Source organism: Cervus canadensis, chromosome 18 (assembly GCF_019320065.1).
Source record: "Cervus canadensis isolate Bull #8, Minnesota chromosome 18, ASM1932006v1, whole genome shotgun sequence".
NCBI classification, from domain to species: Eukaryota; Metazoa; Chordata; class Mammalia; order Artiodactyla; family Cervidae; genus Cervus; species Cervus canadensis.
In genome coordinates, this window is record NC_057403.1 from 19811378 (window position 1) to 19837977 (window position 26600).

General features: G+C 54.9%; 1 protein-coding gene across 5 annotated transcripts; it reads right to left on the reverse strand.

Moving 5' to 3' along the window:
- On the reverse strand, positions 1–26569 carry LIG1 (DNA ligase 1). 5 transcript variants are annotated; one of them, XM_043436131.1, is made up of 28 exons: positions 26406–26557; positions 23575–23642; positions 22433–22522; positions 21077–21215; positions 19594–19720; positions 18506–18601; positions 16930–17037; positions 16401–16514; positions 16109–16184; positions 13556–13636; positions 13200–13256; positions 12287–12459; positions 11460–11626; positions 10980–11056; positions 10167–10258; positions 9872–9971; positions 9181–9266; positions 8436–8551; positions 7351–7446; positions 5065–5175; positions 4475–4546; positions 3940–4084; positions 3697–3779; positions 2824–2976; positions 2661–2714; positions 1959–2102; positions 402–494; positions 1–262 (listed from the first exon to the last, which is right to left on the reverse strand). In XM_043436131.1, exons 2-28 carry the CDS (start codon positions 23589–23591, stop codon positions 179–181), a joined length of 2751 nt encoding a protein of 916 aa, XP_043292066.1. In that variant the 5' UTR covers positions 23592–23642; positions 26406–26557; the 3' UTR covers positions 1–178. The 5 variants fall into 5 exon arrangements, with proteins under 5 accessions (XP_043292066.1, XP_043292064.1, XP_043292065.1 ...); XM_043436129.1 differs by having other exon boundaries at positions 16401–16517; XM_043436130.1 differs by lacking the exon at positions 26406–26557 and adding an exon at positions 26327–26385 and having other exon boundaries at positions 16401–16517.
- Between the last annotated feature and the right edge of the window lie 31 nt (positions 26570–26600).

A 26600-nucleotide genomic window follows, 5' to 3' on the forward strand; every position in this document is an offset into this window, starting at 1 on the left:
AGGTGTTCAATAATTATTTATTGAAAAAAATGACCAAACCCCGACCCCCGCTGAAACCATCCCCTCACACACACCTGACTTTCAAATCCCACGTGCGCAGGGCAACACCAGCCGTGCAGAGCACTAGCAGCCACACCCCCGACCCCGGCACCCCCGGCCCCCCGGGCCAGCAGGAACTCTAGTAGAACTCTTCCTGCTCGGAGTCCGGCTCAGCACCCTGCTGGTTCTGAATCTGACTTTGCTTCTTGTACAGACCGGCCACCTGAGGTGAGAGGGTGGTGGTGGTGGAGTCAGAAGCCCAGCGCAGCCCCACCTTCTTGCCGGCCAAATCAGCCCACAGCCCATGCTCTCTGAGAGGCTGGCCTGGCGAGGTGAGCCCACCCCCCTACCACGGGCCTCACCTGGGCACTGGTAGTGGCCTGCTCCGGCTTCTTGTCTTCACGGACACGAATAAACCGAGGGAAGCGGAGGGAGATCCCCTTCTCACTGTCCACCTGGGGGAGGCGGGGGAAGTGGTAAAGAGAGCAGGCAGAATTCCCCATCCAAGGTCTCCTCCCTGCTCCTGTGCCTCTGGGCCTCAGTCTCCTGATCCATACAATGGGGCTAAGTGATGGGTCACTGTAAAAATCACATCAGGTAAATCGAGTGTTTGGGGCTGCACCAAGTGGCAGAAGAACTGGGGGCTGCTGTGGCTTCCGTTGCCATTATTACTAGGGCTGAAATGCCAGAGGGCACAGAGCCAGAGGTGGACTCTAAAACCAGACTTCGGGGTTCAAATCCCAGCTCCCAACTCAGAAGCTAAGTGAACCTGGGCATTAGGCGCCCTGGGACTCGCTTTTCCCATCTGTTAAATGGGAAGGTCGGTGTTTTACTCAGGATGAGTGTGAACAAGCGCTGTGCCTGCTTCACCTAGGTGCGTGATAAATGCTGCTCCCACTGCTTGTTACCAGGGAACTCTGACTGCCCCAGGTGAAGGAGTGAGAAATTTCAAGAAGGAAACAAGGTAACAAGTATATAAGCTTTGCCTTTACGTGGAAGTCTGCTGCTAAGCAGAAATGCGCATGCCAGATTTTGAAGGATCAGAAGAAATCCCAAAGGGAGTGCATTTTTAAAGTTTCCTATTCTTCAGTTAACTAGATTTCAATTTTAAAAAATTGTATTTCCTGTTCTTTGGAAGGAGGATGCTAAGAGCTGCCCTAGTGCTGGTCAGGTGGCAGGAAGTGGGGGTCCCCCGGGACACAGACCCTTTGGCAGCCGTGGAGAATGGAATCACTAGTGAGAGAAGTTAGCCAAGGAACATTAAACCTTGGAACGTGAAAACGAATTACCGTTGATCAAGAAACAGAGTAGTTTCTTTTTCTCGTAAATGGTCAGCAGGAAGTATCCTAAGTTTTTACTGAAAAGAATTGTTTTCAAAAATTACTTAAGAGCTGAATGTGAGACTGATATTTAAGAAAGTGATTTCAAAAAAAAAAAGTGATACAAATGTGGGCTTCCCCGATGGCTGAGCAGGTGAAGAATCCACCTGCAGTGCAGGAGACAGGTTCCACTCCATGGACAGAGGAGCCTGGCACACTGCAGTCCATGGGGCCACAGAGTCGGATTCGATTAGTGACTAAACAAAACTAACTGAATCACTCTGCCCTACACCTGAAACTAACAGAACTCTGTAAATCAACTATACTCCAATAAGAACATAAAATTAAAGACAGAAAATGTAAAAATTTGAAAGTCAGAGAAATCAATTTCATTGTTTTCTACTCCTGGGGAATTTTTCTTTTTTTTTAATGAGACTGATCTCATTGTCTGAAACCCAAATAAAACGCCAGCTCTGGTCTTCCGAAGCATCACCCTGGAAGCACAGACATGGGCCCCAGAATCCCCTCCCGCTGCTCTCCTGCCACTCAGTCAGCTAGGATTCTCTTGGAGGGTCTCCTCAGGGTCCCCCAGTTACTCACCAGGCCCCGGGCCGCAGGGTAGATGGGGGACAGGGAGAGGTCCGCGCACTTCACCTCCCACACGTCGCTGGGGTCCAGCCAGTGGTCGGGGGCCACTGCGCCGTCGGCCCGGACGTAGGAGCGCGGGGTGGGCAGCACTAAGGCCTGCAGCCAGCGCGAGAAAGGGGAGAGGGTCTTGGATCTATGTCAAGGATGAGGGCTGGGGGAGGGAGGGCAGTGAGGAAAGAGGGAGAAGATGGGGAAGGGGAGACACAGACACCCCTCAAATTAAAACGCTGGCAGGGGCGAGGGGTGATGAAAGAAACGGGAGGAGGAAGAAATGGAGACCCTGGGAGCCGAGACAAGAAATTAAAGGCAGAGAGAGAGAGGAGCAGAGACCCAGAGACGGTAGTCAGAGGCCAAGAGAGACAGAACCAAGACGGGGACACAGAGATCAGAGACACGAACACACAGGAAGCTGGAGCGCGCCCCAGACGTCTGGCACCAGGACGGCGGACACCCCATGACGAGGGGCTGCACTGGCATTCCGAGGGCGGACCCGGGGAGCCAGCAACACGCCCGGCCCTGAGTGCAGCAGACAGGGCTCCCTGATGGCGTCTCTGCCCGGAGCTGGCGGGGCTGGGACTTGAACTTGGACGTGCTGGGCTCCCCCGGCCAAGCCTCCCGGAGGACAAGGGTCCCGAGCGGGCGGGGAGGGCTCACCTGGAGCCTCTGGTGGTGCTCTTCCAGCTCCTCGTCACTGAAGCCAGTTCCAAGCTGTGAGGAGGACAGGGGTCAGTAGCTCTGCTTCCCCCCAGCTCCCGCGGGCCCAGGATGAGCCTGGTCTGCTCCTCCCTGCCCCCCGCCTCCAGGGTCCACCCGGCACCTTGCAGATGGCCTGGAACTCCTCGCTCTCCTCATCGTACGAGGCCAGCAGGAAGCCCCCGTACCGGCCAGCCCGTTTCCCCTTGCCCAGGTAGGCACCGATCACTACAAGGTCCAGGGTGTCGCCCACACCCTCGAGGTAGTCCTTCTTCAGCTGTGGGGAGGGAAGGCCGGAGATGAGGGTGGGGAGTCAGGTGTGGACCCCACTGCTGGTGTGAGGGAGGGCTGGGTGAGAAGACCCAGGACAGACACTGGGAGGAGAGCGGATGAGGGACAGGTTTCTCGGCTAAAAGGCTGATGAGAAAGGGGCCACTCTGATGAGAGGAGGAGGGGAGATGGAGGGGACGGGTCAGATGGGGAGACTTCGGGGGGTCACCCCAGATCCTCCCTTCCTTCAGTATGGAGGGACACTCCACTGCTTCACAGGGAGAACATTTATCCACTCATTCCATAAACTAAATTAAGTGCCAACTGTGTGCCAGGCAGGAGCTTGTTCCTACCCCAGGGCCTTTGCACTTGCTGTGGCCCTGCCCCCGACTTTACCCCGCTCGTTACTCCCCATCTCTATCCCATCTGCATCCTGGCTGACCTCCTGGTGGAAGGCAAGAACAGAGAGCTCCCCAGGCTCCCTCATCTCGCCATCTGGGGCACCCAGACAGGCGGTTCTCCACCAGTCCTTGGTGAATTTGCTCACGGGGAGCATTGAGGGCCACAGGGCCAAGGTGGCTGCTGTGGGAGGTGGGAGGGAAAGAAAAGAGCAAAGGGCTCCAGAGCTCGAATGGGGCGAGGTGGGGATGGGGCGCAGACCACCCAGCAGGGACAGGCTTCTGGGCCCAAGCTCAGTGGGTAGGTGGGGTAAGGGGGTGGGCAGCACCTTGAGCCAGTTGTGCGACCTCTTGGCGATCTCGTAGGTGGCGTCCACGTCCAGGGTCTTCACCATCAGCCCCTCGCAGGAGTCTAGGGACCACAGGAGGGCCACGTGAAGCCCCGGCTCACAGCCTCACCGCAGCCGTGGGGGGACTCTGGTCCAGTTGTCTAGGGTGGGGCGGGGTGGGTGCAGATCACGGAGCGGGGAGGGACAGTGTGGAGGGGCACAGACCTCATGGGACACCCTCACCTTTCACCGACTGCTCCAGGAACTCGGCAATCTGCTCCGTGTCCTTGGTGTCCAGGGAGGTGGCAAAGACGAACTCGCCCTCTGTCTCCACGAAGTTCTCCCGGAGCAGCTGCCGGCGTCGGGAGAGGGGCTCACGTACCAGGGACTGCAGGGCGGGATGAGAGAGACAGACGTCACCATGAAAATAAAGAGGAAAAGCCCAACTTCGGGTGAAGCAGGAAGCAGGTGGGTCACAGGTCACCCTGTGGCTGATGGAGATGAGTGTGAAACGGGGCGTCAGTTTACATTTTAGGCAATGCTCTAGTGTCTGGCTTAACAGAGGCTGGATTCTCACATCTGCTCCTGCCCTCAGGCTGCAGTAGGTTGTTCTGGTTGCAGGACAGGCACACAGATGGGGAGGTGGAAAGGGTAGGCCTCAGGGGCCACACTTTGAGAACCGCTGCCCAAGCGTGGCCTCCCAGCTCAGCCCGCTGGTTCCCAGGTTTACACACCCTCTTCATCCCCCGACCACCCGAGACACAATGCCAGAACTCACCTCTCCGTTGAGGTAGATGAGATCGAAAGCATACAGACACACCTGCACCTGGATCTCTGCCGCATCCACCTCCTGTGTTGGGGCGGGATGGAAACCCGGAGTGGGGGGTGGGGAAAGGTGAGATGGGGCTGGGTGGGTCCCCTCCCATCACGCCCGAGGCAGACACCCAATCACCTGTCACTCTCCCCTTCTCCCAGCCAAAAGGTTGCCTGCCTATAAGCACAGCGATGATGCCAGCCGCTGGCACTGAACTATGATAGCAACCATCTCATTCCTCTCTGCTAGTTATTTGCTTGCCCAGCCTCCCTCACAACTAGTGGGGTGACATGACAATTCTGGCCAATGAAAGTAAAGAAGTTTTCTGGGGTGCAGGTTGAGGGAGCTCCTGGAACAGATCTTTCATAATAAGAAAAGAACCCTTCCCCCCTTCCTACTTGGCATGCTGGGATAAGAACGTGATGGCTGGAGCTGTGGCAGCCGCGTTGTAAAAGGCTGAAAGAACTACATTCCAACTGACAGCTCTGTCTGTCTGGGACAGGGCAGGATTGGGTGGAAGATGACGGCAGGTGCTGGAGTGGGGCAGAGGCTACCTTGCGTTTGCGGGTGGTGAGCACTTGGAATGGCTGGATCTGCTTCTTTTCCCGGTCCCAAGCTACAGCTTCTGTGTCCAGGATGAAGGATGTGACAGATGGGAGTTTAATCTGAAAGGTGAAGAGGAAAACCCAGAGCTCATGAGAGGTGGTGGATGAGGCCAAAAGACAGATGGAGAGAAACCAGTTTCTTTCCCTTCTACATGGAGAAGATCCAATGACAAACTGATGCCAGCCTTAGAGACACGTGTGAACACAGACCCCTTCTGTTCCCCACCGAGAGGGGAAAAAACTAGGTTTTCTGAGGACTTACTATGTGGTCCCACAAGCTGGAAACCCAGGAGCCTTTGTTATCTTCCTCTTCTGCCCACTTTACATTCAATTCAGCTGTGAACGTGTCCATTTTCTCTCTGAAACCTCTAAGTCGTCCATTTGCCACCACCTCGCCAAGCCCAGTCCAGCCTAAGCCACAGCATCCTACCAGTCCCCCTGCCCCTGCACTGACTCTGTCCAATATACTCTCCTCACAGCAGCCAGGCTGCTCTCAGCAGACCTCACGTCTGCTCGGTGCTCACCCGTGCTGAAAACACACGGCTCCCCAGAGCTTTGGAACCTCTCCTTGGCCAGCCCCCGCACCCCTTCACCTCACCTAGCCCCTCAGACTCACTCTCTGCACCCCCACACACAAGCCTTTCTGGTTCTGGAATGGACTGTGCCCCTCCAACCACAGGGCCTTTGCACATGCTCTGGACGTGAGAATCTGCATGGCTCCCAGGGCCATCCACATTGTATCCTGGGCTGTGTTTCATGACGGCCCTGTCTTCCTGATACCAAGGCTAGGTCTTATTCTGTTAAAGGCTCAGAGGACGCTGGACCTTTTCTTCAGAGCCTGATCTCTGAGTACACTCAGAGGCAACAGCAGGGCTCTGATGAAGACCTGCCTGCTCTGCCATCTGGGTTAAAGTTGCTGCCTCCAGCACAGGGCTCAGCACAGAGCAGACGCCCAGTAAATACTTGAATGAATGGGTGACAGAAGCCAGATCTCACCGACCCTGTACTGTGACCACTTACATGAAGCTCTAGCACAGGGAAGACGAATTTATACCAACGAAAAAAGCAGATCGGTGGTTGTTGCCGCAGGAGATGGATGGTGGGGGTGGGGAGAGGGGCCTGCCTGGCATGGGGCACAAGCAAACTCTCTGGAGTGATAAAAACATGGAAATGTTTTATATGTTGATTACGTGGCTGGGTGACCTTGTCCAAACTCTTCAAACTCTATACGTAAAGTCAGAACCTTTAATGGAAACTACACCTTAAGTTGGTTTCAAAAATAAACAGAACTTAGCACATCACAGGAGCTCAATTAATGCTTGCGCTGCACTGTGCCTCTGTCCTCACTGCTCCAGGAAGGAACAAACGTCCTCATTAATTACGGAAGGCCACTCCTCTGTGGGCTTCCCTGGTGGCTCAGTGGTAAAGAATCCGCCTGCACTAGGGTTCGATCCCTGTGTCAGAAAATCTCTTGGAGAAGGAAATGGCAACCCACTCCAGTCTTTTTGTCTGGGAAATCCCATGGACGGAAGGGCCTGGCAGGCTATAGTCTATGGGGTCACAAAGAGTTGGACACGACTTAGCAACTGAACAATAACAAAGTCCTCTTTGACTGAGATCTCCTAAAGTAGGTCCAAACAGCCCTTGGGAGCAGAGACAGCCTGGCTCCAGGGCCCTAGAGATCCAGCCCTATTTACAGACTGTGCGGCCAGCGTGCAGGCTTCATCCCAAACCCTCTCCCCATCAGAGCGTGATTCTGCCTTTCCCAGCCTCGGCTGCACCAGTGCCCGTGACCCGGTGCTGCACAGGGGACCCCCAAGCCTGAGTCAGCCGGGGGTGATGGGAGGTGCCCGGAAAAGTGCTAACTTTCCTCATGGGAGGGGACAGCAGCTGGAACCCCCTTCCCATCTGTCTTTCTGTCTAGAAGTGTGGCGGCTACCTGGAGACCAAGGGGCCAGGCATTGGGATGAAAAGGCAACGAGCAGAGGACAGCAGACCCAGCTGGGTTCGGGAAGACCTTGGTCCTCAGCTGAGCCAGCCCACGGCCACCCGCCTTCAGATTTAATGGGGAAAAAAAGAAAATCTGCAGGCGTTCTGTTATCTATAACCCAACACACTCCATTCTCCTTCCAATCACTCCCGCTGCACCGGGCCGGCCTGGCTGGCCCTCTGTTCCCTGCTCCCCTATCAGCACCCCCACAGACCACCCAGGTGGAGCCGGCGGCAGGAGCTCACCTTGGGGATGCGGCTGATGATGTCGGGGTACCTTCCAGTATTGTCCTCCTGATTCCTGCTGAAGATCTTCACTTCCCCGCCTTCCAGAACGTGGATCTGCCACCGTGGGGGAGGGGAGAGGGACTCAGAGACGGGCCCACCCCAGGGAGCCCCGACTTTCTCTTCTTGACCCCACTTCCAGGGGCAGGAGGTTCCAGAAGCTCTGCAGGAGGAACTGATGCAGAGACCTGAGTGAATCCTCTCCCAGGTTCAGAGAGCACCTCCGAGGCCTGTCTGTGGAGCCCCTGCCACCTCGGCTTCATCTCCAGTCCACACCCTCCTCTCCCGGCTAGCAAAGGTGCTTTGGGGTGTGTGTGTGTTTGTGTGTGTGTGTGTGTGTGTGCGCGCGCGCTGGTTTGTCTGGATGTTGTGGTGCTGTAAATAACATTCTGGTTTTCATGATTTACATGTATTCACTTTAACATGTCTGGATCCCAGTTATATTATGTGCCACAGCAGCAGCAGCGTGTATATTGCCCCAAGAAACAGTGTACGTGTGTATAACACATGACTTCAAATATACATGTGTGTAAGTCACTGTCGCTCTCTTGAGTCACCTTACTGATTTTCTGCTCAGCGCTGTATTTCGAAGATCCATCTGTGCTGAGTCTATCGAATCTACTGCGTGCAGCCTGTACCACAGGGTGGCGCCCACCGAGCTCGCTTACCTGTCCCCAGGTGAGACCAGGGAGCGGCCCCCACTCCCCCCAGGACAGAAGAGCCACCACAAGTATCCTCACAGCCCAGACCAAGGCCGTCTCCGGCCCTGGGAGCCGGGACACACGTCCAGGTGACCTGAGGGGGACGCAGGGCCCCTGTCACATTAACACGCCCACCGGCAGCCCACGCTTGAGCTCCCAGTGCCGTGGGTCTGGACTCTGATGACGTTACCTAGTGAGATCTGTTTCCAGAGGAGCCAGTCAGGTGGCTATTATCACACCACTGCCTGGAGGTGGGAACTAACGCCCCGAGGGCTGTGCGAGACCAGATGAGGAGTCATGGCGAGCCCGGCCGGCCCCGAGCTCGGGTCTGAGGGACCCCCTTACCTGTGCCCTCTGCCCATCGTATTTGTACTCGCAGGTGAAAGCTGCCTCCTCAAAGCGCTTCAGGACCTCGCTGACACCCCGGGTGGGGTGGGCCAACATTGGTTTCAGGGGAACCCCTGGGAGGGGAGGAGAGAGTGAATTCAGATAGAATTTACTGGGGGTAGGTGGTGAATTCGTGGAGGCGGGGTAGAGACTGCTAATCACACTCAGAAGCGATGCAAGCAACACCTGGGTTCTGTCATCACAGAGTCTAGCTGCCCCCTTCTCGAAAACTAAAACAGAAACACCAGCGGTCTCTGGTCACACGTATTAGAGTGACAGCCTTGGGATGACGAAGTGAAGAGAGAAGGAACTTGGGTGGGTGAGCCCTGGAGCGTGGCGCGGCCCTTCCCCTGCCACCTGCCTCCCTCCGGGCCCTTCCGTATACAGAAGAACAAGATGCTGTCTGCCTGCCACCTGCCTCCCTCCGGGCCCTTCCGTATACAGAAGAACAAGATGCTGTCTGCCTGCCGCCTGCCTCTCGGTATCTCGGTACAGAGCTCCAACAGAAGCGGGGACTCCATGGAGACAAGGCACGGCTCGGGGGACAGGGCTGACTTCGGGGCAGACGGCGGTGCTCTCTGAGCAGGGGGCCCTGTGCTGGCCACCCCGGGGGATGGAGGGCGGGGAGCCTGACGGCAGCCAGCCTGGGGCGAGGCTGTGGGTGGATGGCAGGGGGCGGGAGGGCTCTCACGGAGGCCAGTACCTGGGCTCAGCCTGCAGTGCTCCGGGAGCCGCTCCAGGCCGTGCTCCAGCAGCACGGGGACGATCCGGTCCAGGTCAGGCACCTCACTGGGGCAGGGAGCGAGAACAAGGCCGGTGGGGGTGTCTTCTAGAACCCTGCTCGCTGGCTGCGAGATCCACCACTGCCTGCCTGTCACCCCTTCCCCGGGTCGGCTCCTGCCTCCCTCGACTCCCCTCGTCGACCCGTCTGTCGTGGTCCTTCATGTTTCTTCCAGGCCGGCTTCCACCTCCCAAGACTCCAGTTTAACTGGTCTGGGGCCGGCCTGAGAGCGACAGTCTGCAGGTCTCCACGCAGGTGCAGAGTCCTCTCCATGACAGTCACGACCCTCACGGTCTGCCCGTCACCAGGCCCCATCTGGGCTTCTCATGGCCTTTCCACAAGCACAGTCCTGCCTGGAACTCAGAAGCCTCTGCCTGCTTCTCTCCTTGGCTGTCAGGATCTCCGCCTCTCCCCGTCCCTGTGTCCCTGACTCCCCGCTGTTGGCCGCCTCCCTGATCTTTGTCACCTCCCCGTGCCCAGAGCCTATATCATCTGGATCCCCACCCAGGGCTCTGTCGCCAGCCCCATGAGGGTTATGGATGCTTGCTGGCTGCTGGCCCCTCCCAAGTCACCCACGCCCCCCGGGCTCCCCTGCCGGGCCCCCAGGTCTCACCAGAAGGTCTGCTTCAGGATCATGCCTTGCTCCTCCAGCCACGCCTTTCTGGCTTCTGCCGTCTTGCCCTTCCCGGCATCCACCAAGGCGGGGGGGCATTCTAGGATGAACCCCAGAGGAAGGGGCTTTGGGATGGGCCCGACCCCCCTCAGCCACCCCCGGGTCCACAGTGGGTGTTGGTGAGAGGTTCCTCAGGGAAAGGGGCCTGGAGGGGCAGAGGGAACCAGGTGGGGGTGGGGGTCAGGTGGCCAGGTTAACGTGAGTGGTGGGCGTGGGGCCGGCCATCGGGGCTCACCTTGACTGGGGGGCGTGAGGCTCACAGCCTGGGCGAGGGCCGCCAGCACCGACTGCTCGGCCAGCCCGAGGCGCAGCCGTCCACTCAGGGCTCTGGGGGGACAGCGGGTAATGGGGATGGGCCTGTTGAGCCCTTTGCTCCTCCCTCCTCCAGTCTCCCCACCGCAACCCTCTCCTCTAAACCAGAGCAGCCTCCAGAGCTGGAAGGGACCCGCGATCACACAGCCCCACTTGACAGAGGAGGAAACTGAGGCTGACCATGAAGCATCATGACCGCGGGCAGTGCCTACGGGCAAAACTAGGGGCCTGGCAAGGTCTCCGTCTCTCTCCTCAGCTGCTCTCTGACAAAGCGGAGATGGTGGAGCTGGGGCACGGCCGGGCCTGGAACAGCCTGCCCCGGGGTGCCAGGTATGATGGCCAAGAACCTATCCCCGCAAGGGAGCTTGAGCCAGCGACCTCAGGCAGGAGGGTGCACCGCCTGTGCCTCCATCTCCCCTTCTCTAAACGGGGGTGAGGCTCACAGCCCCCCGGAGCTGCAGGGAGGAGCTCATGGCAGAAAGCGCAAGGCACAGGCCAGGGCACCCAAGAAACACCCCAGTGATGGCAGCGGGCAAAGGCCCCCACGCAGGCAAGGGCAGACATCACTAATCGACCGCAGCATGCTTCACCCACGAGCCCAGCCTTCTCCAGCCAGCACTGCTGAGAAGAGGAGCGCCTGGGCTCCGTGACGGTGCTCCCATCCGAGGGCGGTCAGGGCACCAGCAGTGATGCGCCTGCCAGCCCTCCTTCCCACCTCACAGGCCCACACCCTCACCTGGCAATGAAACGTGCCTCTGAGTGACGGCAGGCCACAAAGAGGCCTTTGATGACATCTATCTTCTTGGTTGTGGACTGGAGAGAAGGGGGCAGGGCGGTCAGTAATGGGGCTGAAGGGAGGGCGGCCATCCTCGCTGCCTGGGGAGCTGCCACCCTTGGAGACCTGCCCGCCTCCCACCCCTGCTCCCCAGTCCCACCGCCCAGAGCGCAGAGAACAGTGAGAAGCTGGCCCTCCTTCTGGCCTCCCACCCCGGCTCTACTCAGCAGGTGTTCACGGAGCCCCACAGCCCGCACTACATCGGGGCTATGGTCTGTCTCAGGAGGAGGGTCCCGCAGTCTTGAAAGCAGCAGGAGGGGAGAAGCTCTGATCCCAAAAGCAGGCAGGACCGAGGCGACCCAGCCTTGAGCAATCGAACTAGAGCCTTCTGGGTCCCCAGGAGGAGAGGGTCTGGGGAGGGCCAGCCCCCTGCCCACTCACAGCGCTGCCTGCCAGCTGCGCGATGTCCCGGAACTTGGCGAAGACGCCGGTGGCGGTGAGCGCAGGCGGCGGCAGCACGAGCCTCTGGGTGCTGCGGCTGCTCTCGGCCACCAGCCCCACATCACCCTTCTCAGCCACCTCGGCCCGGACGGACTCCAGCTGCCGACCTTGTGGGGGAGAGGGAGCGGGGGCTGAGCACCAGGAGGGGTGTGGCTGCCGGGCTCCCTTCTCCAGAAGCCGGGATGATGAGCCTATCTACACTAGAGGGGTCGTCTGGGGTGGCATCATCAGTGTGGAGATGGGATTTAAAGCCCTGGATCTCGGCCCCGACTTCCTCCCTGGCCTCCTGGTTTCCTGTCCGTCTTCCACGCGGGTCCACAACTGACCCTGCCTGGGACCTTTCCACGGTTCCCAGACGCCCTCACAGTAAAGATGGAGCACCCCAGGCCCTGGACAGGCAGGCCCCGCCCACTGGGCCAGCCTCTCCCAGGCACCAAGAGCTGCTGTCCCTGCCCACAACTGCACTCTGTCCCCAGCTCTCCTCGTGGCTCTGCTGGTCAAAGCCCTTAAGGACCTCTGCAACCTCCACAGCCCCGACCCTCAGCCTTGCTCTGTGCCTGTGGCATCCCCCTCTCCCACCTGGACTGGGTGCAGAGCTGGTCCTGATCTCCCCCTGCCATCTGGCCCCTTCGCTCTCAGCCCATCAGTGGCCCCTCTCCCCCTCCCACACCCTCCCAGTCCCTCCCCATCACCTCCTGGCCTCTCCACGTCCTCCCTGGAAGCCCCTCCCACCCGGCCCTGGGCGTCCACCACCACCCCCGCCTCACCCGTGGCCTGGGCCACTGCCTTGAGGAGGATGCCCTCTCCGATGCCGAGCTCCAGGCCCTGCTGGGGTGGCCCCAGGCGGTTGAGGCTCAGGTAGAGTACGGGCAGGAGGTCGGCAGGTGACAGGGCCACCACGGAGCGCAGCAGGTTGCTCAGCGTTTCCACCATCCGGAGCCTGGAGGAGGGGATCGGGGTGAGAACACGTAACATTTCAGGGTCATGATGGGGTAAGGGAGCGTGGTGATAAATGCAGAAAGAGAGATGAGGAGAGGGCTCCCGGCCAGCGCCCGGCGTGTGACCCGAGCCACAGGGGCTGTCACAGGCTGCTGGTGGGAGAGGAACCCCATCAGACAACAACGAGGAAGGGGATGATCACCTATAGGAAGTAACAGCTGATGCGTATGGACTGTTTTCCGGGTGCCAGGCATTGGTATTAAACCTTCAAAGTGCTCTCTGACTCCCTGAATTCTCACAGCTGCCCTGAGCTAGATATTATTTCATTTTACAGGTGAAAAAACTGAGGCACGAAAGACTATGTAACTTGCCAAGGTCACAGAGCTAGTGAGTATCGGGCTGAGATGGGTTCTCGCCACAAATAAGACGCGGGCTCCCTCTGACACTGAGGACCGGAGATCAGCCAGGCTGCAGGTGCTCTTGGTTACTGGAGCTTAGTATCCAGTCCCTGCCGCCAGGCCTGTCTCCCCACGCCAGGGATCACGGGTCACCCTCCTGCCTTGCTCTGACCAACAAACCAGGCAGAAACAGAGGCCTGTGGCCGCTCTTGTGGCCAGGCCTGTGGTCTCGTGCGTGAGGGTGCAGCTGAGCCAGGAGGTGGTTAAGAGGATTAAACAGCTGGAGGTACAGACAGAACCAGGAGAGGCCCCCCGACCCCGGCCAGGCGGTCTGGTTAATTACCGAGCAGAGACCTCCTCAATCTTCTCGAACGCCCGGGCCACAGCCAGATAAGGGACCCTGGGGGAGAAGGAAAACAGGAGCATGTGTACACCCACACTGCCCCCGCCCAGCCCCCTGCCCCCACACGCCTCCCGGTGAAAGACCTGCTGATCCCCAGGTGCTCACACACATCCTGCCTGACCCCCGCCTGGGGTTCTCTCTCCATCCCCTTCAGAGCGGCCAATGGTCTCCCGAAAACTCTGAGGGTTGTGTGTGGGGGGGGAAGGACTGGCAAATCTCTCATTGAAGCCTCCGGGACAGGGCCTCCTGCAGTGCCAGGGACCAGAGGAAGGGTTCTGGGGAGGGCCACGCCTCACCTCTGGCCTGCCTTCCAGCAGGCATCTTCGATGGGGTGGTAGTTGTTCTTGGCAGGATTGTAGCTCGGTGGGTCCAGGTGTCTGTGGAGGGAAAGGGGAGGCTGCAGGGTAGATGCCTGGGTCGAGAAGTGTGAGAGTCGGGGGTGAAAAACAAACAAGACCAAAAAGCAGAAGAGAATAAATCATTTTAGGTATTAAAACATTTTTAAGACAAAAACCAAGTAAGGGGAGAAATCAGAAAGGCAGATGCTGCTTCAGAGGACAGTTGGGGAAGGCCAGAGGAGACATCCAGGCAGAATGATGTGAGGGGTTAGCAGAGTGGGGACCAGGGAGAAGAGTATTCCAGAGGGGAGCTGCAAGTGCGAAGGCCCTGAGGTAGGGACACGCCTGGCATGTTGGAGGAACAGGAAAGGGGTCAGTGTGGTTGAAGTGGAGCAGTGTGATCCGAATATTGTTCAGTTTAGTCGTTCAGTTGTGTCTGACTCTTTATGATCTCATGGACTGTAGCCCGCCAGGCTCCTCTGTCCATAGGGTTTCCCAGGCAAGAATACTGGAGTGGGTTGCCATTTCCTCCTCTGGGGGATCTTCCCGACCCAGGGATTGAACCCATGTCTCCTATACTAGCAGACGAATTCTTTACCACTGAGCCACCTGGGAAGTCCATGTTGTTCAGAGTCCACTCTGAGAGGCAAGGATCCCCCCAGCGCCTCTGGGTCAGACCCGCCCTCACTCTGGCTGGAACAGGAGGAAGGTGCAGTCCCTGGGTGCCCCAAGGAGCCAGGCACCGTGCTAAGGGCACTCTATCTGCTAGCAAATCAGTCCTGCAGGCAGGGACTCATCTACCCCACCTAGTCACATAAGGAAACTGGGCACAGAGTGGTTAAGTAGCTCACCCGAGGTCACACAGCTAGTAAGCGGCACAGTTCTGAGACTGTTCTAACCCTCTACATCATACGTGCCTCGGGAAATGCCTCACACCCACCCCGTTAGAGCCGCTGCAGTCCAGACTCTGCAGTCACACTCATTTGGGTTAAAATCGCTGCTCCATCAGTGACCAGTTGTGTCCTGTTGAGGAAGCAATTTCCCTCTGAACCAACCGTATGATGGAGCTACCCAGAGTCCCTGCCCTGACACGTCCTGAGGTTAAGGAAGAAATTAGGGGGAGAGTTCCCTGTGCTTTGTGGGGAGCATTTTTACAACACTGACTCCCCAGCCTCAGACCTATGTCTCTGCCAAACATGGGGTGAGGGAGAAGACTGCCGACTATTTATAGCTCTTCAGCTGATCCTGTGCAGACAGGGCTGAGGATGGCTGAGCTGGACGGAGCACGCACAGTGAGTTGTATGGCCTCAGTATTTGATAAGGGGTCACCCTCCTGGTTCTTCCTATTATATTACAAGGAGAAACGGCAGAGCTGAGGTGTAAGAAATTCTGCAGCCATGCTGCCTGGCTCAAATCCCAACTCTGCCACACTCATCTGTGGTCTAAGCAAGGCAATCAAAATTAATAATAATAACAACAGCTACTACTTGCCAAGTGTGGGCATGGCCAGACGTTAGTCTGCAAACCCTCAGGAGGAAACTGGCCCAGAAAGGCTAAGTCGCTTAGCCAAGGTCACAAGCTGACAAAGGTGGAGCTGGGATTTCCAAGCACTCCAGAACACTGTCCTGCCTCCACGCCTCACTTTTGCCATCTGTGAAATGGGAGTCCCAACAGAATCGATGCACAGGGTTGCTGTGAGGCTTCAATGCATCAAGATATGGAGGGCACAGTGTCTGGTGATGGGCACACCGTTTACAGTGGATAAAGGGTGTGATTTCTACCATTAACAAGTCTTCATATTAAAGGTGAGGAAACTGGAGGTCCTGACAGTTTGTCTGTCTCCTGGAGGCAGCCATCAGTGATCAGGTTGAGAATGGTGTAAGAAAAACAATCACAGTATCCCAAGTAAAAACCAGGGCATAGAACTTCATGTCAGACACCAAGTTGGTGAGAGAAACTTACAAGTAATATAAGCACAGATGCGTGCCCAGAGGCACAACAGTGGTGCAGAAAAGAGGCCCGGCTTAGGAATCAGGGGAACTCCACTTTCAGGCCTGGCCTTACCCCCACCCTCCCTGTGTGTTCCAAGGGAAGATGACCTAGCTGCTCTGGGCTGCTGGTTTCCATGCCTGTGAAACGGCTAAAACACCAGCTTCTGCACAGGCCTGCAGAGATGAAGTAAAAAGGCATAAAAGAAACCTTTCGGATGTGATTTCATACAGAGGAGGCACAAGAAAAGGAGCCGACCGTTCCTACAGCACAGTCACGTGCTGAAATGGGGCCATGTAATCTCACTAATAAGATTCCGACTGGGGTACAAAGTTGTCATTAAGAACCCCGAATTTTTTATTAGAATAATTAAACCTGAATCACAAAATTCTAACGCTGAAAGGATACTGGGTGATTACTGGTCTCCGTTCTGGAGGCCCACCTACAGTCAGACCGGTGAGACCTGGGACTCACTGGCTTACTTTGTTTCATCTGCTGTTCTCTTAATGGATCCTGACTCACCCCTTGGTCTCCTCCTTTCTCAGAGCACCAGGTCCTTCTTCTTTGGCTTCTTTTTTGACAGCTGGCTTCCGGGGGGCTGGGGAATGAAGCAGGGAACAGTGGACCCTTTCTCCTTCCCACAGCCCCCACCTCCCAGGAACTCTCCAGGTGGCATTCGCCCCGTGCTTGGGGCGGGAACATGGCAGGAGGGGTGAGTTAGGCCTTCTCACCCACAGGGAGGCCGAGCTCCTTGCAGCAAGACCCACCTGCCTCTTCCCTGCACGGCCCTGCGAAGAGCAGGGCAGACACTCACAGAAGAAACTGCTGAGGGTCTTTGGCGCTTTGGGGGGCAGCTGAGCCTGGCCGTCCTCCTGTGGTTCCTGCTTCACCGTCACCTCGGACTCTGAAACGCTTTCTGGCGGGGACTCTGCTGAAAGTGAGAGAGGTCAGATGGTGATGCAAACTTTAAAAAAGTGTCTTTTTTGGCCACAAGGTATGTGGGACCTAGTTCCCTGACCAAGGATGGAACCCAGGCCCCCTGCATTGGGAGCACAGAGTCCTAGCCACCAGACTCCCCAGGGAAGTCCCCGGTGCCTATGATTTCTGAAAGATAACTTGTTGGCTTTTTCCCCCACATGTGTGGAGAAAAACAACAATAAAAATAACAATAGTAACAAAACCTAAAGTTTCCCCTAGAATTTGCTTTCAGACAAGACATTGGAGAATCTTATTGAAGTCTTATCTAAGCCTTATTTACATTAACTGTCCTCCAAAGACATGTGACCCCCCCAAAAAAAAACAGAGAGAGGGGGCCCCAGGGAGGAAGATGGTTAGACACTCACTGGCGGTCTTCTGGGGCTCAAGGGGCGTCGTGGGCTGGTCCCCGCCTTCCGCTTCCTCCTTGTTGCCCCCTTCAGGCTCTGGGAGGCTTTCTGTTGGTATCTCTGCTTCTGATGACAAAAAAAGCAGATGGCAAAAAGTGTCACTGTGAACCCCTCCCCAAGGGCATTTGAATTCCCAAGACACTCTGCTCCATTTTTTCTTTGCTGTGCTGACCGCACATATGTGAAGTGATGGGAGGTGTGAGGGTTGGTCAGCCCTGGGCCACATGGGGACCTTGAGGGAAGCCAACCCCAATGCTTGCTTGTATAGCTGAGAAACGGGGAGGGCCAGGCTTTTCTTATAATTTTTGAATGATTGAATTTTTGAATTATTCATGGTGAAATAGACCTGGAAAGGGTTCAAAATGCCAATGATAACTTGTTAGTGATAAAAATAAAGCTTTTTTAAGCTGACTGAAAAAATAAAAAATCCCCATCTCCAGGGTAATAATAATAACTGCATCAACTGACTTGGGAATAATCTGTCTTAGCAGAAAGAAGTCATCCTCTGACCTGGCCCCCAAAACCCCTGGACACAGATAAGGGCTAAAACTGCATGATTTACAGTAAAATTTGTTACTGACTAAAAACTGCCAACCAGAAATCAGATCTCCACCAAATTCAGACCTTACCTGGAAAGGACAAACCCAATAAGGACCTCTTATTAAAACAAATGACGGTGACAAAGACTGATTATTATAAACTTGTAAAGGCCCCAAATGATCTGTGGATCAGATGTTTATGGCTGTATATTTCCCAGGTAAGATATTTTACATTTTCAAGGCAAATGGGCTGGACACTGTGTGACCTACTAGCTCAGGGCATTTCACTTGTCATTATTAGATCACATTCTTGGTAATTCATGACATAGCTTTCTGCAAAGCTGGATACTCATGGGTGGTGTGGTAAAAACCAAGTATTACATGAAAATCAACATGAACAGAAAACAAGGACAGCAGTTTTCAACTGGACTCCAAGGTCTGAGCAACTGTGCAGTGCCCAGGAGACATCCTGTTAGAAACCAACTGTGATTATTTAGGAGTGAAACATTATTTTTCTTTCCTTTCAGTGCTATGTATATTATTTTCTCAAATGCCCAAGCTGCTAGAACATAAATAAATAGTTGTTTGGACATAACTCGACACAACGAACAGTAAAGGCCTTGGGGCAATGAGGCAGTTACTAAGACACTACGGGTCCTGGAAGTTTGTACACTTCTCTGCTTTTTGGCAAAACTTAAAAACAAATCATTTAGAGGAAAATATTTTCCATACGAGAAATAAAAAGAGAAAAATAGGAAACTGTGTATGAATTAAGATGGCCAAACTAATGTATTCCAGAATCCTTTCATGACAAAATTCCCTGGGCGGCGGTGTGGGATTGACGGACACGTGTGGATTCTCGGTCAAAGTGTCAAATCAAGTGGGGTCCCCATACCCTGTCCTCCCAGACAGGCCCCCACCTTTCCAGATCCCACACACACAGACACACAGAGTTAGCCTCTCCACTGCTTCCTCCCTCCCGACCAGGGTCTCACCTTCTTCCTCCTTCTTCTTCTTAGTTTCTGGGTCCTCGTCCTCGTCCTGCTCTTTCAGCACATCTCGAAATGTCCGTTTGGGAAGCTGCTTCCGGGCTGGAAAGACAAAGGGCTCAGTGTGGCCTCCTTGCTGGCCCACCGGACCCGCCACAGTGGGCTCAGACCCCCATGGTGATGGCCCCTGAGAAGGCTCTGGGGCCCTGCCCTTCTCCGCCTGCCCCCCCCCACAGCCACCGCCCTGGTGCAGGGCTCATCCTTCAGGCTTCTGCTTCCTAGCCGTGTGACTGTGGCAGGTAGGTTCCTTCATCTTGGGAGCCAGCACCCGCCCTCCTCTCTGCCTCACCTCTCGCCACACGCTATCCTCAAGCCCTCCCTGCTCCCCACATCACATCTCATTCTCAGAGACTCCAAGGTGTGTGGGATTCCCCCACTTGCTGTGCTGTTCCCACCCCGAGGCCTTCACATGTGCTTTTCTTGGCAGCGACATTTCCCTGTCACCCTTTCTCAACAGAACCGACCCCGACCAAGACCCTGATCCAAGACTCAGGCCAGACTGCCCCTCCCCTGGGCCCTGCCTCAATCTGCAGCTACCCCCGTGCGGGCTCGTCATTCCTTATAAGCAGCATCGTCAGTGACACACACTGAGCCATACATGTCATCTTAAACTTTCCAGTGACTACACTGAGGAAAGGAAAAAGAACCAGGTGAATTTAAGTTTGGGTAATCTTGTTTACTTAACCCAGCATAACCAAAATATGATGATTCGAACATGTTTCAAATATTTAAAATCAGTATCATTCTTTTTCCTATGCTAGGTCTTCAATATCTGATGCACTTACAAGCACATCTCAACTGGGCACTGAATTTTCATCAGAAATACTTGATGTGTTTAGATTTCATACAATCTACTGGTGAGAAAGCCCAGAGAAGGGAAGTCATTTGCCCAAGGTCACAGTCAGGGGTTGGTGGAGCCATGCTCTTAACCTCAATGCTAAGACCAGAGCTGTCAGGAGGATGGCTCAATGGTGGAGAAATCCACAGGTGGATAAAGACAGGCAGCTGAAACAGCGTGGCCCGGGGGTCCTTACCCGTGCGACGCTTCGGGATCCCTGATGGGGAGAACACCGCTGGAGAGGGGTTGGAGCGGGAAGGGCTGCTCTCAGGCAGTATGACAGGACTGGGAGGTGAGGCCTGTGGAGAGTCTGAAGCAGGCTTCTGGAAAGAAAGAGAAAGAGCAACTCCTGAGTTGGAGGAGGAAGGAGGCAGCACCCAGCTATATCAGTTTCCAAAAACTTGAGAGAACAGAGTGACTCAGCCCCAGCTCTGGCCTCTTACCTGGGCCATCACTCCACTATCCTATGTAGTTTCATGGTCCCAGACTGTCCCTATTGTGGACCACAGTAACAATTCTTTTTTTCCCCTAAAGTGACAAGATCTTTGATTTTTAGCTAAGCATAATATGGCCCAACCAAAAAGTGGTGGCTCAGATGGTAAAGAATTTGCCTGCAATGCGGGAGACTTTGCAGGTCCCCGGGTTGGGAAGATCCCCTGAAGGAGGGCATGGCAACCCACTCCAGTCTTCTTGCCTGGAGAAACCCCATGGACAGAGGAGCCTGGTGGGCTACTGTCCACAGGGTCGCAAAGAGCCAGACACGACTGGGCGACTAAGCACAGCACAGCACATAATATGGCCCAACCAAAAACTTCCCAGACTCCCTTGCAGGTAGGTGTGGTCAGGAGCCTGAGGACTACACTTCCCAGACTCCCTTGCAGCTAGGTCAGAAGCCCCAGGTCTACCTGATCAATGTAAGGGCAAGTGGTTCAAATAACATTCACCTACATGCAAGTGGAGTGCCCTGCTCTTCCCACTGGCTGAATGTGGGCATTCACTTGGACGACTTCATCTAAGGATGGTGAGCAACAATACAGAAGCACCCTGGGGCAGACTGAGCCAAGGAAAAGACAGAGATGACAAGAGGCGGCTCACGAGGGGCCTTGGAGGCTTCATCAGGACTGTCTTTGTCCTGAGCTGGCAACCCCAGGTTTGGGGGAGGGGAGAGCTGAAGACAGAAGTGGGGTGAGCAGTGGGGGAGACAGGATGTCCATTCACCATCGACAGACTGAGAAGTGCTGCACTTCAGATGTTATCTTGAGAGCAGCCAACAGGCAAGAAATGACTTAAATGAGGGGAGCAAGTGAACCGATGCACTTGGGGAAGATGGAAAGCCTTCGATTCCATGGATTCTGAGCCCTTCCTCCACAGCAGGCATTCTCTCCCATCACTGTGTAAATCAACTCACAGCACCTCCATGGCCACCTGTGATGGGGGAAGCTATCCGGAGCTGCCCGAGCCACCTGAGGCTGCCTGCCAAGGCATCACCAGGGCAAGGAGCCACACCCAGGCCCCAGGGCAGAGGCAGGGTTAGGAGCACAGAAACCAGGCACAACCACTGAACTCCTCTGCCCCTGGGGCATCAGCTCCAGAATTTTCCTGAGTAGCTACTGCACTCAGCTCCAGGGCCAAAGAGAATGACGCATCTGGCAAATGGGGGCAGGCTGCGGGGGCCCCACCTGGCTTCTGGGGGTGGTGGGGGCTTCCTCCTCCTCCTCCTCGCCCTCACTGCCCAGGACCCGGGTCGCCTTCCTCCCCGGCCTCTTCACTGGAGAGTCGCCCTCAGACACCACTCTATTCCGCTCCTTCAGCGCCACCCTGGAAAGTGAAAAAATGGAGGTTTTTCCAGCAGACAGAGTGGAGATGCTGCCCCCAGACTCTCCAGCAATTTCATTATGTTTCATTCCCTTCCTTGCCTTTCAAGCATGCAATGAACATTTCGAGAAGCCTCCTTGGCATATATATTTTTTTAGGCTATGTTGGGTCTTTGTTGCTTTTCTCTACTTGTGGTGCATGGGCTTCTCATTGCAGTGGCTTCTCTTGTTGCAGAGCATGGGACCTAGGGTGGTCAAACTTAGTAGTTACGGCTTCCAGCCTCTATACTGCTCAGGCTCAGTAATTATGGCACATGGGCTCAGTTGCTCTGCAGCATGTGGGATCTCTCTGAACCAAGGATTGAACATGTGTCTCCTGCATTGGCAGGCAGATTCTTTACCACTGAGCCACCAGGGAAGCCTTCAGCATATACTCTGAAATACCCATCCCCCTGTCCCATTTCTCTGGAGGGCTCCTGTGTGCCCACCCTGTGGTGGGCGATGCTGGAGGAACACATGAAGTCCCTACCAAGGGCAGACAATGGCCTCCAGTATTCCTTTGGAAACTTTCTTTCAGTCAGTCATGTAAGACCCTGATCCTCTAGGTAGGGACTACACTTCCCAGCAACATAAAAACAAAAGGGGTGGATCTCAAAGTCAGAAATGTTGATAAACCGTGACCTGATCTTAATCACTTGCTGAGCATCTTTTATGAATCAGGCCCTGTTCTGTAAGTTGCTAGTGTGTTAATGCATCAAGTCCACACTGAAAGCCTGATACAGATCATGATACCCCATTACCCAGGAGGAAACTAGGCGCAGGAAGTGAAGTTACTCTCCCAGGGTCCCAAACTGGGAAGGTAAGCTAAAGCTACCTTGAATGGTCCAGGGACACGGTCTTCCCAAGAACTTATGACAAGAATGGTGGCAGAGAGAACACTGTTCTCTTCAGAAGCAGCCAGTGGCAGGGTCCCTGCTTTGTGAAGGAAGTCTGCTCCAGATGAAGTCAAGACACTAGGCCAGAGTCCTGAAGACAACTCGGAGGTCCTGGATCCAACTATACCTGAAGCTGACACTACCTTTAGCCTTTCAGGTTACAAGAATCAAAAATTTCCCCATGGAGGCCTGAGACATTCTGAGCCGAGTTTGTTAACACTTGCAGCCAAGAAAGTCCTGACTGATGAAAGGAACAGATTCACGACCTCCCAGCCCCAGAACATACTTCGGAGGGGACTCTGTTTCTCTGATGCTGTTGGATGTCTCCTTCTCTGGCTTCTTCACTTTGCCCTCATTCTTGGGCTGGAAAAATGACCTGGAGGAGCAGAAGAGGGGGAAGTGAATGATAATAGTACCAATACCCCTCCAATACATGCTACATCCCACAGCTTCCGAGGTCTGTCCCCATTTCTGGCACACCACAGAAGACTTCCCCTTAGATGGATGAGGAAACTGAGGCTTGGACAGAGGAGGCAGCACTATGTACTTTTCTGCCTCAGCTAACCTCTCACGTGAGACCTAGGACACATCCCAATTTCCATTCTACAAGTATTAACTGTGCACTTACTATGCGGCAGGGCCTGTCCTGGGAACCCAGGGGCACAGGAGCAGCCCAGACACATTAAGTCCCTGCCCTCAAAGGGCTGACGCTCCAGGAGTAGGCAGACATTAAGTAATGTGTTCATTGCTTAGTTGTGTCCAGCTCTTTGCAACCCCGTGGACTGTAGCCCACCAGGCTCCTTTGTCCACAGGGATTCTCCAGGCAAGAATACTGGAGTGGGTTGCCATTTCCTTCTCCAGGGGATCTTCCCAACCCAGGATCTGGGTCTCCCGCATTGCAGGCAGATTCTTTATTGTTTGAGCCACCAGGGAAGCCAGTAGCTAATATGAAATGTTTGTGGAGGTGTTATGTGCTCTGGAAAAGGTAAAGTAATGGGCCCTCCCTTCCACTCAGGCGTTACCGGCCCTTTATGCTAGATCATACTTTGTTGTGGGGGGCTACCTGGGGCACTGTAGGATATTAACAGCCTGCCCTGCCTTTACCCACCAGATGCCAAGGGAGGCCCCCTCTCCCTCCAAGTGGTGACAACCAAGAATGTCTGATATACCCTGCTAGGGGCGGGGGTTGGAAACTGCCCCAGATTGAGAACCACAGGGCTAGGGTCTCTGAACCTTGCAGCAACTAAAATTCTCAGTTACTACACCACCTGGTTTTCCAATCCCCCTCCCCACTCTCCATACTGCTCACTCCTGGAAATTCCTATATGAAGACTAATCCAAGTTCTTCTAAGATAAGGGCAGAGGTAGAGACAGGAGCAGAGAATTTGGAAAATGGAAGCTGCTGGTGAGTGGGGTGGGGGTCCTTACATGATACTTCGCTGCATGATGGTATCAGAATTCTCTTCCCCCTCCTCCTCTTCTCTGGTCACCAGTTTCTGAAAAGAACATCCAAACATACTTGATGAGAATACTCATTTTCGTGCAGAGATCCAAGCACAAAACACACTGATTGTGTGGAGATCGGAACACACACACCTCTGATGGGAGAGGAGAAACTTCCATGAATTGAGGTTTGGGGAAATCACCCTGAAATCTACATCATTTGGCTCCAACTTCACACTGACAGACCTGACATATGGGCTGTCAAACATAATATGCAGCTGCTTTAACCAGCTAAAGAAGAGAATGCATTTGCCAGAAATAAAAAGTCTACTCTGAAGACAGGGCTAAAAGCCTTCCTTCCTATGAATCCAGACTAGCAGCTCTTCAAAGACAAGGTTCCTTTCCCAGGTGCCCAGGCCATAATGACTGTATGTATATGTTAATCTTTTTCTTCTTTTTGAAACCTTGAAAGAATGTGTCCCTGGTCACATCTGATATACATTCTTCGCTCTGTTGTTTAGTCACTAAGATGTGTCTGACTCTTTTGCAACCCCATGGGCTGCAGCCCCCAGGTTCCTCTGTCCATGGGATTTCCCAGGCAAGAATACTGGAGTGGGTTGCCATTTCCTTCTCCACGGAATCTTCCTAGCTCAGGGATCAACCAGCATCTCCTGCACTGCAGGTAGATTCTTTACCATGGAGGCCCACTCTTTGTTCTAACAAGATATAAATCTGCTGAAAACCACGCTTCACTGGAGCAGTTCCTCAGAACTGAAAGGCTTTCTCCTGGGCTAGAATCCTCCGTTTGGCTCAAATAAAACTCTTTCTCCATTCCTCTAATATTATTTCTATTCCAACTTCAAATGTTCCCCAGTCCTTCCCTAAGTCTCTAAGCCAGTCAATGCTCCCTCTTTTCACTGTCCTTCCCCATCACGTCCTCCCTTCCTTACTTAACTCTGGCAGACTCCGGTACACCTTTCATCGCTCTCTGGGCCCTGCCTCCTGCCCTCGTCTCACCGGGCAAAACCCCGAAGCTGCTGATTGAAGCCAACTTTCCACACCCACCCTGTTCCTGCACCCGCAGAGGAGAGCGGGACTGGTCGCCAGGAGTCCTTCGGGTTGCTGTCCGAGCCTCTCCATTTCCCCAGACCATTCAATTCTCCAGCTCTCTCAGGCTACACTTCAAAGCGGCTTCTTCAGCCAACACCGACTCCACCCTCCACCGCCGCCGAGAAAATGCAAGCAAACTCAAGAAAGGCAATTTCCCACCGCCTTATCTACCTCCTGCTGCGCCTGCGCACCACTCGGAATCCCAGCTGCAGGTACTTCGACCGCCCAGCTGTGCTCTCATCTGAGATAAGACCCTTGACCTGCGCACCAGATCTCATGCCCTCTCACCTCCTCAAACCCTATGCTCCAGTAACCCCTCCTTTCTCTCCTCTAGATCAACTTTTCTCTATTAGACCATGCCTATCAATTTACAAATCTGCTGTGATTTGTCCCATCTTAAAAATCAAACAAAATCCCTTCTCTTGAGCCTACATGTTCCAGCAGCTATCACTGCATCTCTCCTCCCCTTTTCAGAGACGTCATAGAAAGAACTGTCCCAAGGCATCATCTCCAGTCTCTCTCCTACCATCCCTGCTTGAACCTTCAAGTTTCTCCACATCCCTCAGCTGGCCCTGCTCATCAAGGTGATAGAGGATCTCTGGGTTGCTAATTCCGGAAGTCACCTCCTGTTCCTCATCTTGGCCCATCAACAGGATTAGAAACATCTGACTCCTTGCTCCATTGAAATTCTTTCTTCATACCACACCCTCACCTTGGTGTCCGTAAATAAATATTAAAAAAAAAAAAATTCAATGACTCATATTTCTAGTTTTCTATGCTGATATCTCCATCTGGATATCTAACCAATATCTCAGACCCAATAAAACCAGCTCAAGATCCTTCTCTCTTCCGTCCCCAAGCTCTTCTAGCCCTCCCTCCACCATCCTTGGCAATAACAAGCGCAGTGTTGTGGGTGCTAAGTCTTTTCAGAGTTTTGCGACCCTATGGACCTTAGGGATTTTCCTGGCAAGAATACTGGAGTGGATTGCTATGCCCTCCAACAGGAGATCGATCTTCCAGACCCAGGGATCGAAGCTGTGTCTTTCAAGTCCCCTGCATTGACAGGCAGGTTCTTTACCACTAGCGCCACCTGAGAAGCCCAGACCTTTCAGCTCCCCTCCCCTGGAACCCACCCCTTCACGTCTCTTCCCTTGACTCCGCCCCCTCAAAAGGCCTTTGCTTTAGGTCTAGATCTCACCACTGACTTGCCCCACCCCCCGACCCACCTCCTTCTCCCTGGGCTCTCCCCTTAAAGCTTACCCTTCTCCTTCAACCTTTTCCCCGGCCCCGCCCACTATTAAACTTTTCCCTAGACCCACCCCATTCCAGGTGGGCCCGCCTCCCCGGCCCTCCCAACTTCCGGGTGACCCCGCCCACCTACAGCCTTTCCCCGCCCCCTCATCACTATATAACCACGCCTCTTTCAGGTAGTCCCGTCCATCCAGGCCTCTCTTCAGATCCTGTCCCGTGCAGAGTTTTCGGTCTTCGTCTACCTTCTACCTGATCCTGAACCTCTGACGGACGCCGTCCCACCCCCTCCGGCGGCCCGCAGCCCGCGCACTCCCCTCCGCAGCGCGCTCCCGGCCACCTCAGCGTGCCCCCATGTCCTCCTTTGCAGCCGACCTACTCAGCGAAAGCTGAAGCCCCAAGTTGCCGACGCGCGTTGTTCAACAGCCCTGAAGCCCCGCAAGGCTGGTGCCACTTGCCTCGCGCCAGGCCCGCGCGCCGCTGTCCTGAGCGTCTCGCCCGGAACCTCCCGGCGCGACCCCGCAGTCCCAAATTCGCGCCACCGACTTCGCGCGCAGACTTCAGCGGGCGGGGGCGGGGCCCAGTCGAGGGGCGGGGCCGGGCGACGTCCGCGCCGCCGTCGCGAGGAGGACGCTGGGAGTTGTAGTCTCCCT